General features: G+C 34.4%; 1 protein-coding gene across 1 annotated transcript in view; it reads left to right on the top strand.

Annotated features, from left to right (window-relative positions):
• The first annotated feature begins 460 nt into the window (after nt 1-460).
• Nucleotides 461-12,835, top strand: part of LOC130446302 (papilin) — a 147,087-nt gene continuing 134,712 nt past the window's right edge. The window contains exon 1 of the mRNA XM_056782470.1: nt 461-705. Coding sequence (XP_056638448.1) covers nt 677-705 — 29 coding nt within the window. The 5' untranslated portion in view covers nt 461-676. The remainder of the gene's footprint in view (nt 706-12,835) is intronic.

Genomic DNA, 12,835 nt, shown 5'->3' with positions numbered 1-12,835 from the left:
CCATACTTGAAACTAAACTTCTAACAAGTATGTTTATATTCGGGACTTTTGACATGTGTCAAATTACGAATTAATATCTAAGTCAACGTTCACTTTACTTGCTAATCTATCTAAAAATGTTTTTATTAATTACTTAATTTTTTCTTTAGTAACGTGCATTTCATTCAAAAACGTAACACGTATTGTAAATGCCGTATGAGATAATTTGATACCTCCCTCGTACCCCAATAAATATATATTTCCAGTAAATTAAATTAGAAAGACGCAGACCACTAATATTTTGATATATTTTTTTAAAAATAGGTCATTACACCCACAAAATCCTTACCTACTCCTTATAAGTAGGTAGACCGTCTCTGCACACAAACTGAGTGGAAGTCTAGTGTGGAAGCCCACCAGCATTGGCCCTTAAATATTTTTAGTCGGCCGTTGCGGAGGCGTTCTCATCGCATGACTCTCTGGATGTGAGAAGAGATCTTTTGCTGCTTCTGGTGGTTCGGGTTTCGTGATTTCGATTCATTCTAATCATTCCTCTCGGTGGAACCGGCGCGACTTCGTCTGTATGGTCCCTCGAAACGGGCCGCACTATTTTCTTCCAAAATTTTTTTTCAATTTTTAACGAGTTGGTATTGTTCTTGTGGTTTATTGGTGAGTGCATTTTGAGGAATTCTTCGAGATGGAATTATTCAGAAAGCGATATAATATGTGAGTATTCATTTTTCAAAATATTTTCGAGAAGAAACTAGATTGAAATTTAATTTACTTGTTACAAAAATATTTTTCTCTTATTAATACTTTTCTGTGTCTCTTATCAACTTACATTTAATAAATTAACAATATTTTTTCAATTTAACACCGTACAATCTGTCTTAATAGGACAATCAGTTGTTGGTATATTAATTAAGGACGATAATCGAAAAATATCGTCCAAAAATCTTATTTTTGTACAACAGCCATTAATAGTGTTAATTTTAACGACAACCTGCAGTATTAATTGTTATTTAAGGTAACAAGTACTGTTTTTTCGGTCGAGGAAACAAGATACTTGGGGGAGTCGTCGACGGGTCGGAAAAAACACTTTCCTGTCGTGTTAGATACATTATTTTTTCAATTTAACACCGTACAATCTGTCTTAATAGGACAATCAGTTGTTGATATATTAATTAAGGACGATAATCGAAAAATATCGTCCAAAAATCTTATTTTTGTACAACAGCCATTAATAGTGTTAATTTTAACGACAACCTGCAGTATTAATTGTTATTTAAGGTAACAAGTACTGTTTTTTCGGTCGAGGAAACAAGATACTTGGGGGAGCCGTCGACGGGTCGGAAAAAACACTTTCCTGTCGTGTTAGATACATTATTTTTTCGATAACCGTAATTAACATTAATATAAATATAAATAAAGCAAATTTCTTCAGATTTTTTAGTTATATAACGAAATTAGGAACATTCTACTTGATTCAATTTATTTGAATCGTTCGGTATATTTAAATGCTGATTGTAATCACGAGGAAAATTTTGTATATCGCATATTTTGTATAGTAGACTTCCAGCCACCATGTCTCTTTGAATTTGTGATATTTCCAGCAAATAACGTCGCTGATTTTTTATTAAATTACCTTTAGCACAAGGTGGGTTTAATTGTCGGATTCCTTAATGAATTTGTTGATTCGATTTCTGCTAAGAAATGCGATAACCTTCGAAAACGTGGTTTAGATCATAACTAAAATGTTTGGTATTGAATTCGGGCATTGTATAGGTTTCGGAGGTTGCGATTACGAGTTTGGGTACGTCAAAATTTAGGATTGGGGGTCTTAATATTGATTGAGGAGTATGTGTCTAAGATGTATCGGTCATATAGATAAAAAAAAAGAGATATTTGGAGAGTTATGTTTGCTTACAGGCTAACGATGATGCTGAAGTGGATTCCGATTATAACTATAACTATTTTATCTTTCTTATCCTTATAGATCAAAATTAACAATGTAATTCTTTGATATATTTAAATGCTTGTTGTTGACAGAGCATGAAGATGTGGTATCCGAATCATGTTGATTGTTTCCACGAAAGAAATCTTTCAGCATCGAGTAGATGCTCTACAAAGTAGAAGGTTCAACAATTTCTGATTTTCGTGCTAAATAAGCCATCATTAAGATCCATCTACGTCGTGAATAAACTATAAATACTTTCGTACCTTAACTTTCATTTTTTTGGTAGTAATTGTATTGTAGCAGCATCTGCTGCATTAGTAATTTCGTCAGGAATATTTAGAAATTCGCTAAATCTATTGATTTTCATTATTTATTGCTTCATTAACGAAAAAGCTTGTGGAAAATAGGTATTTTTCGAACGGTTGCCGAAAAAAAGTGATTGTTTACGTTGCGGCGTGTTAAAAATAATTTTAACACACCTCATGGTTATTTGAATATTAAAATGCATGTTGAGGTTTAATGTCTTACCAAATTCGCCCAGCTATACAAAAAAAAAAACATTGCATGACATCAATTTGAACACTCACATCATAAAGTATCATGAAACATCCACGTTACAACTCCCGTGACTATAGGAAGTTGCCTACCCTCTAATATTGTTAAAACAATTTGCGACCACATTTAAGACACGAAGTTTTAGGAATGAGTTCAACCAAAACTGACTCCGATCTTTCAGCATCTCACTGTTGATATTCTAGACAATCGCATACCAAATCGACAGTCTTAACGACTCGGTTTATCATCGTGAACTTCACACAACACAAGTCCTGCATCATTTGTGGACATTTCAGTCAGTCCTCTATGAGAAAAAACTTCCTTGCTTAGAGAAATCGGTTTATTGAACTACAGCGCTCGATACTTCCGTTTCTAACGGAAGTATCAAGCACTTTGCGAAGGATTTGAGGGTGGAGGGGCCGTTGTGCACGGGATTCTTGTCGGATTTAACCTAGCACCTTCCCTAGCACCCTAGGTTATAATTGAAAGTTTTAATATTTTAATTTCGTTTGTTTTGATTCCCTCAAGACGACGTACGTTTCTTCAGTGTACCAGTACTTTAGTGTGAGCACTTATTCCGGCTCAATAACTTTTGTTTTTGGCTTCATCTCTAGCTGAAGGCCTCTTAACACGTTCATATTAATTCTAAGGGCTTTATTCTGAAACATTTCTGGAGGATTTCAATGCTACATGAATTTAATATACAATTGTTTGCTAGATTAGATATTTTGACACATTTAGTGTTTCAATTCAATATTGTTTAGTGTGACTGGTAGGTGTGTCTTTGGCGTAAAGTATGAAACAAGTTCAATACCGTTTATTTCGGATTACGCTGTAAAAGCGTCGTGTCTTGTCGTGACTATTTTTTAACTTGAAAGAATGTTCAAGATATCAGCCGGAGTAATGTACCGAATTATCATATTCTCGAATAATTTCTGAATGAGTTTCGTGTGTTACGAAATCGGTCAAGTTCAATGAAAGCTGCTAACCTTATTCAGACAGACACTAAAAATAGTTGTAGACTCACTGTAATGGTATAGATTGAAAATTAACGTGAAGAAAAACGTTGAATATTTAGTTTGGGAAACTATTTATTACGTATAGGATGTTTATTTACATTAGATCCGAGTTTTGAGATCGACTAAAGAATGTAGATATTTATAATTGGATATTGCTTTATTCTTTCTCAAAATATTCTCTATTAGATCCGATTTTTACGCTTCTTCCGAACTAATAATAATATTCTGCGGTAATAAGAAGAAATCATTGGGTGCCAAATAAGTGCGGATGGTCTATCAATTCGATGTTCTGACTGTTGACTTTGTTTGAGGTGTTGGATAATAATTCAACTTCTGCGATTGGTTTCCCTGATTTTTTCGAAAACAGGCGGCCATACAATTCGTCCACGAACAACTTTTGTTAGATTTAGCTCAAGCACAAGCCTACAAGTAATCTTTGAGGCCACCCCGTATGTTAAAATGGCCGCGGATAGAGGATAGAGGTGAAATCTGTTTTTCTGAAAGCTCGTGTGACATATTGGTGAGTTTTTGCTGGTAAAGTGTCTCAGTAAATCAGTATATTCGTTCCCGGTATCTGTAGTCGTTTCAGTTGCGAAGAAGATCCTCATTGCGTTAAGTTCTCCAGATCTTCGTTCATCTGCGAAGCCGCTAGCTCGGCTTAATCGATCGATACTTCGTGTATCGGCAACAAGGTTTTGATTTCTTTAGATATTTGAATCAGTTTCGTACTCTTGAAAGTCTACTTCAACAGTCATGTCTCCTTCGATTTTTTCTTCTTCCTCTTCCACTTGCTGCATGTTCAAAAATTGTTCAAATGTGGCTGAGTCATCGGTCTCTTTGTTGAAATAACAGGAATCTTCCTCTATTATACTCAACTGGACGTTTGAACAAGACTGACCTTGGCAATTGGTACACGCTGGAGAACACAGCAACCTGCAATTGCAAAAAATAGTGTTGATGCATTTTTCTGGAGCATATAGGAGTAAAGTTTTAATCCAGAGTATTATCAATCAATTTCCAGCCCCCTACTGAGTCCAGTTGTTTGCCTAGAACTTGATTAGAAGTTAAGTATCGTTTTTATAAATGCAAGTAATTTTTTTAGAGCTCCATAAACCACAAGAAAAAAGCGAAATTCCTCCGTAATTATTGTTTGAGGTGTGGAATCAATTTCTGTAAATATTTCAACGTAGTCAGTCATATATTTTGTCCCTTATGCCCTTGTCCCATTGCTGACGAAGTGGCGCAGTCGGTTATGTGAGCAGATAAAATTTTTGAAAAAATATATTTCTGCTCGCCCTTCCAGGCTCCAGACAATAAATAATTGAGTCCTTGTAAAAAGTAGTACTAACAAATCAACATTTTCATAAACTACAATTGTTGTCTTTGTTGAATTAAATTCGTCGATTGCTGTTTCTATTATGAGGACATTATATTAAAGATAGAGACATTAAATTTTGAGGGTATGTTTGTATCGGTGTTTACAGGTGCGTTAAGAAAGGATTTTGCGAAATTTCCATTTAAAAAAGGGGTAAAACGGGGTATGTTAATTGAGATATCGACTTCGTTTTTGCACCAAAACATTCTCCCTACAAACACATAAAAAACAATTTCTGCGATTTTCAAAATTCGACTTGGAAAGGGTTCAAAGAGCTGAACAAAAATTTTTATAACGGAACCATATATTTAGCAATTCTTCATGACGAAATGAGATATCAAAGCGATTCTTTTTTAGAAATGGGTCCCGTGTGAATATATTTTGCAAATTTCTTTTTGATTTCTTTGAAAAGGGTTGAATTAATTTGATGGAGAGTTTCGATCTATAGATTCTGTGTTACAAATTGTGGAAAACCCATCAGAGTTCCTAAACAGGCTCAATCCTCCAGGTTTTCCGGCACATAGACTTATTCTAAAGGCTGGAACACCGATAATGTTGTTAAGAAATCTCAATCCTCCTAATCTGTGTGAACGCTCTTCAAAGAAACGTAATCGAGGCTACAATTACAACCGGATGTGCCAGAGGGGAATCAGTCTTTATGCAATTCCCTATTAGAGTCTGTTTTGCTATGACAATCAATAAATTACAAGGTCAATCTTTGAAAGCGGCAGGAATCGATTTGATCGAAGCGAAGCCGCTATTGGTATTGCTAGTCATGTACAATGTGACTCTTGGAATCGCGATATCTCAGAAATGGTAACTTTTGGGAAAAAAATTATACGTATATCATTTTTGTATAGAATCTTAAGATCTACAACTTTGGTTTGGGGTTTGTAGCACACAAAGGGTCGATGAGAATTATTAAAACTTTATTTGTAACGGTGAACACCAGCTCTTCACCAATATTTGACTTTTCGGGAATTTTTGTTATGTCTAAATTGACCGGACTAAAAAACAATCACGTAATCTACGAATTGATAAGAGAATAATGGAAATTTGTTAAAACAATTACATAATCAATCACCATATCAAGTTCTCGACAATTTTAAATCGTAGTAATGATGAAGACGAATTTTTTATCCAATCTACCACCAAATTTACATGCACTGTATCTAAAACTAATTCCTAGGAAAATTAATTTGTGTATTGTCGTTATAAATCACGGCGTACGTTCCGTAAATTGAGTAGACTTATTATTATGATGATTTAACGCCGTTCCCTTGAGACAATTTTCAGACGGACAGAACGAACTTTATCTGTTGAGATCTGATTTATGGTAATCGCGTTGTTGTGTTACTGAAGACGTGTCACAATCCAAGCACACTGACTGAAGCAATTTAATACACTGCAAATTGAAATATTTTATAGGATTTTTAGTTGGGCAGTATATAATTTATGTATTGTTTAAACTTTTATATGTAATATTCAACATTCGAATATTTTAAATTCGTAGCTTTCGATATAGTGAAATAATAACAATAACAGGGGGAAGTTTATTTACTTTAGTGAAGCCAAACAAATAATTTTGAAAAGGGTGGATAGACATCAAATAAGGTTATTTTACGACCACGTCTTGTATATACTTTCTAATTGATTTGAAGAAGCGCGTTCAAAAGAATCTCAAGTGAGGAATAAGAAATTGACGAAACGTGGATCCTTTAGGGTAGAAAACCAATATTCGTTTAATCATAAACAAGCTCACACTTTTAATAAAGGAACTCATGGGCTTGGAAGAATGTATTCTATTATTTAATAGAATTTAATTTAATAACATATCTTTAGAACAGTAGAGTTAAATAAAGAAATTGAAGAAGAAATTGACAGGAACTCCTTAGGAATTCCTTAGCTCACCATGGAAAAGATTAAAACCTCCTAAAGATGTAGTGCATTCTTCTATAGCCACCTGGACAGCTTTCTGGAAAATTTCGACGATATGAGCGACAACCAAGAAGAGTTTATCCATCATGGAAGTCATAGAAGAGCGCTACTACGATTTCTGGGAATCAGCATTAAAGGGAAGGTTTTCATAGATCGAAAATTAAGTTTTTTTGTTTTATACCTACATAGCTAAAGCTCTGAAACTAGAGCTTATAAAAATATGTAGTCTGTATTCGAATGAACATGTCTCAGACGGTTTAAGCAAAATGAGTCTGATTATTTGCTTCAAATCCAAACTGTAGATGTAACCCTGATCCTTAAATGGAAAAACAATAAAGACAGTGGATTGCAAATGGCACACCTGCTACGAAAAACGCAAAGACGATTTCATCGACCGGAAATATGATGTCGACAGGGAATTATATTCATTTTCTTGAAGGTAAATCAATACCGGTAGAGTATTAATAAATTATTCTTTAATAAAGTAAAGAGACAACGCACATTTTGGTAATCGCCGTGGCTATAACTCACGAATTGCACCAGATCTGGATCTCAGTGACTTTTTCCTGGATTTCGTCAACTGCGCCAATTGTTCCTAAATTCGTTCTTCGTGCTTTACGAGTATAGAAATTTATAATTTATTTATAATATATATACTATAATATACTATATATAATATTAGATTAATTAAATTTAATTGAGAATAAATTTTTAACCATATCTTGGTATGGAAAGATCAAGCAGTGCTGATATAGATTTTACCGACGTAAAGATACAGATGCCACAGAAGTAATTAGTAGCAGAAATTCATCCAGTCGGCTTCTGTATCGTCCTTTATGCCCTTTTCTTCTACCTGTTACATGTTTTTTTGAGGTTTTGGAAACAGTGGTGTAGATTCATATCGTTAATTCAAGTAATATCACAATTACAATGGAAATATGGAAAGTATCAAGTTTTTCTACACCCAATTTGCTGCTTTTTAATTGTCTTTCCATTGAAATATTTCCTTCACAGAAAACTACAGAATTACTGAAGCCAAAAATACGAAATCACAGCTATATAAAAAACTATTGATAGGCCAATAAGATTTTGGTACCAAACATGTTGATAAAGGAGAAAATTTATTAAATTTGAGTAAATTGATAAATGGGTTACAAGATAATCGGTAAATAATTTCTCATTTACTTGAAAAACATCCGGTATTAATTAAGTTTTAACTGCAATCTTCTATTTTTTATTTCATCGACCAAATTAAGAATGTTTCATTTTTAAAAATGGTCGAAAGTTCAGGATACTTTTTCAGCATGGAATATTCAAACCATGAGCTCGAATTAGACTTTATACAAAATATTTTTCGTAAAATTACATTAGAAGCACTACAGTAGCAGTCTTTATTTGACGCAACGTCTTGAATCTTGTTACCTCGATTTTTATGGAAGCTACAACAGACAACATTTGGCTGTTTTGATATAGTTGTTGATAAGAAACAATGTCTATTATGTTCGGTCAAAGCTGTCCTAACATTCACAGGAAAATTATAAAATTGCATTATTAAAAATCCGAGAATCTCGAACTTTAAAGCCAGTCCGTATCGCTCGAATGAAATATCATTCACGACTAGTGAATATTTCTTACATCCCACGTAAGATTCATCTCAATTGAGAAAAAAACTAACAACTAAGACAATTAATCCAACAAAAAACGTGAAACTTTCCAAAAACTAAACGTTATCTTTGTTATCTCAATAAATTTAGTAAAAGCTCTACGTTATACCATGTATGGCTATATTTAATAAGAAATATTGTAAAAATTTATAACAATCTGACATAATTTCCCGAGTAGAGTCCAGTTTGAAGCATTGGATTCGCCATTTCATAGTCTTTGTACCAATTGTATACATTTGAAATCGAATAAAATCGTTCATATACTGAAAAAATACAGTTCTAAGAATAGCTTCGATCTGCAGTACTTAAAAATAAAATAGTATGGAGGTCCACAAATATTCATACGCACTCGTGTGCCTCGAAAAGAATCAACTCGAGAAGTTTACGTTTAATTTAACCAAAAACACTTCCTCTTGAAGCAAAGCAGCAACCTATATATCTCCGGGGATTCCCAGGGAAAAAACCTCAAAGATGGAAACATATTTCAATGGTATTTTTCAATGTAATTGCGGTGTCAAATAAGCTACAATTTAATATGACTGAAATACACGACAGGCTCAAAATATATGGTGTATTGAAATCAATGAAACGAAATCACTTCACTTGACTTTCACAATATTTATATAAGATACATGTTCCTTCAGGAAGAGTTGATAACTACTAACTTCCACAAGTGGAGGATGCTGAATACCTTGGGATACATTTAGACAGATGCCGTAGAAGTTTGCCGTCAAGTGATTGTCCAAAGACTCTAGTCCGGATAGTCGTAGATTAGCGTTTATTTTGACTCAGATTTATAATGACAGAGGTCACTCTTAGATCAAACCAAATAATTTTTGCCTCGCTAAGCAGATTGCAGCTGCACTGTACTTTATACAAACTGTTTCACGATTGATACAAGGTGTCCAGAACGGGTATCGGATATTTGTAGGTTCAAGTAAACAAAATAAAAACTTTTATGGCTTTTGGATATCATATGAATTGGAAAATTATTTGGATGTTATAAATGAATATGTTATAAAAATGAAGACCTTGCTGGTCCTCTTCTAAACGGGAAGGAAGATTGACGATAACACGTTTTGATATTGCTGCCATTTTTGACCTGATGTTTTCCTTCAATTGGGTTAGGTTCGTTGGATTATTTTGATAAACCTTACTTTTAAGGTATCCCCATAGAAAATAGTCAAGCGGGCTAAGGTCGGGGCTTCTGGGAGACCAGTTGATATTACTCCTTCGCGAAATGACTTTATTAAGGAATAATTCATTCACAACTTCCATCGAGGTATGGCAAGTGGCTCGATCTTGCCGGAACCACGTTCTTGAGTTGAAACCTGCAACTCTGGTACCAAAAAATTTCGCAAAATATCGCAGTAACGGTCACTATTCACATTGATTGCTCGGCCTCGTTGATCTTCATGAAAATAAGGACTAATAATTGCTTTAGCAGACATAGCGATCCAAACAACGACCTTTGGGCTGTGCAGGGGTCGTTCATGCCTTCGTCTCGGATTCTCGACTGCCAACTACCGACAATTCTTCTTATTAACTTGACCATTCAGGTGAAAATTTGCTTCGTCGCTGAACAGTAAGTTGTTAAATCGCTGTATCATTTCGTTCGCAAAATTCAGTCGATTAGCATAGTCCGTATCCTTCAATACTCGAACCAATTGAATTTTATAGGCTTCTAAATGCAAATCTTCCTTTCAAATCAAATGTAAGGACGATTTTTTGATGTTTAACGCTTTCGGATGGATAAAGATGGATTTCGACGAACCGACGCCTCAACTTCTGAACGAGGGCGACTAGAGTTTTGAATTTTAACTGTCGCACCCGTATTCTCGAACATCCTGATACATTTCCTAATGCTATCGTCACTTGGCGTGGCGTGGCGTGTACGATATTCCGCACGATATAGACGTCGAGCAGTCACTATTAAATCACTCGTACGCAAAATGCGCTATACGTCTCCGAGTACTGTTCCATCGTGACTAAAACTTTACAAAATGGCGGACACGACGCTCCCTTTCGTCGCTCCGTTTCGAATGTGGCGCGAAAACAAATATCCGATAATCTTCTTGGACACCTCGTATTTAGTTCTTGTATTTTGATCAATTTTTTGATTTTGTTCATGAGTGTAAAGTAGTAAATAGTATTTAATATCCTTTTAACTGCACCGCTTATGTCTTAAAAATAAAGTTAGGGGTTGTTTAAAGTCTGTGAAAACCCTTTACAATTGATAGATACCTTTTAGATGTAATCTCGCACTCTAGTGAAAATAAAAGTATTTGTCTTATCTAAGTGATAAAAGGCTAACAGGACTTGAAAAAATTAACAACGTTTTTCAATAACCGTAAGGATAAACGATGTTTGAAACTATTAATCTGTAATGTAGCGACCACTTAAAATGTTTAGATATGTCAGTAGATTTTTTGGTAATCATTCACAGCAACAAAAAATGTTTAAAACTCGCAAGAAACATTAAACTGGCATGGTCTTGTCCGAAGGATTGAAGCTGTTCAAAAGAGTATTAAAATAAGTACCTAGGGGGAAACATCATTTGAAATCGAGTAAAGCTATGACGCAGAATACAATTTTACGTTCGAGAAAAAATCCTAGTACCCATTTTAACAACTTAAAGTACTTTTATTTCATTCACACTATCGTTCACGTACGGCCGCAATAATTTTTAATGCTTTTTGAGTGATAAATGTTTTAAATTCTGTTTTTAAATGAAATTATCATGAAATTTTGAATCTACTGCTCCTCGGCAGTAACAAACAATCCCATGGTACCATAAAACGGACATTTTCAGGTCTCAAGGTCATAGCTCAAGACGTTTTCCACTACCTCTACAAAACAAGGTTAGGAAAGAAAGATCTCAGGGAGAGAGATTAGAATGAATGAAAATGATGAAGAAAACGTTGCTAATCATTATAATGTCAACTCAGGTCCGTAATCATGTTCTATAAAAAATTAATTCACAGTGTTTTGGTTACCTTCGTAGAACAAAGCCGTAGAAGAGGTTATTTGTTGAACATGTGTAGTTATCTGCGCCAACGATGGACGATGCTAGTTTGGTTCGCTTTCATCAATATAAATGCAAAAGAAAACTACGATAAAAGCATAAATATCAGTGTCGATAGTTACGATATCGATTTGAATTCATAGAAGCAGAAAACGCAGCTAGTTGCATCGCAGTATCAGAAATAGAAACATCAACAACCTAAACACAAAATAGTGATTTTACCATGTTGGTAATCAATAACCATATATTCAGATTCAGATAAACAAGCATCAAAAAATTACCATCAAAGTCGTCTTTACCATCTAATATTTAACCCACAGGAGAAATATCTCGGATATATAGTTTCGTTAATGTTTTCTACAGCATTTTCATACATCCACTTGGTCATATTTTTTGTAGCATAAGTCTAGGAATTTAATCGGTGAAGCAATTTCGTCATGAAGATGTTTCTAGTTTCTTCTTCTTCTTCTACCTTTTCTATAGGCAATTTTGCCTGTTTATTTCTTTCGTTGTGCGTCTAAGTATTATAGCTTCATCTTTTTCGTCTGTCATTCTACTTATTTGGTTGTTCCATTCTTTTTTTCTATTCAATAACCACTGGTTATTCTTCTCCACATCACATGTTGTTCTAATGTAGTAGCTACTTACTCGATCTCTAAGTGTGTTCCCCGTGATTCTCCTCAGTATTCTCTATCATCTCAGTTGTTTCCAGCATTCTTTGCGGTTTTGACTACTCCGGCCGCTATTGGTCTTATAACTTTATAAATTCTAGTCTTAGTTTTCCTTCTTATATGTTTGTTTCTCCATATTGTATTATTGAAGCATCCTGCTGCTCTATTGGCTTTCTGTATTTGTTTTTTTACTTCTTATTCTGCATCTCCATAACTTGATACTGTGATGCCTGAGCAGTTATTTTCCATAATCTGTTCAATGCTGATACTGTCAATTTCTATCTTAAATCTAATCGGTTCTTTGCTAATGACCAGTGTTTTTGTTTGTTTTTTTGGGATGAACTTACCATGTTTAGCTTCTTTGATACTATGTTAAATTTGTGGACCAATCTTTGTAGGTCGTCTTCACCTTCTGCTATCATCATCTGCATAGCAAAGAATCTTTATTTCTCCATTTCCCATCTTATCACCTTTCCTCCTTTTCACTGTCTTTATTATATCATCCATTATGAGATTAAGGAGTCTCCCTGATGTCAAACGGTGTTTGTCTATTGTATAAAACGTTAACCACGTCTTTTAATCTAACTCTGTCGAAAGCTTTTGTCAAGTCAATTAAGCAAATGAACGCTGGTGGATTATACTCTAGAGCTTT

Source organism: Diorhabda sublineata, chromosome 7 (genome assembly GCF_026230105.1).
Source record: "Diorhabda sublineata isolate icDioSubl1.1 chromosome 7, icDioSubl1.1, whole genome shotgun sequence".
Classification (NCBI taxonomy): Eukaryota; Metazoa; Arthropoda; class Insecta; order Coleoptera; family Chrysomelidae; genus Diorhabda; species Diorhabda sublineata.
This window is presented reverse-complemented; position numbering and strand designations above follow the sequence as displayed.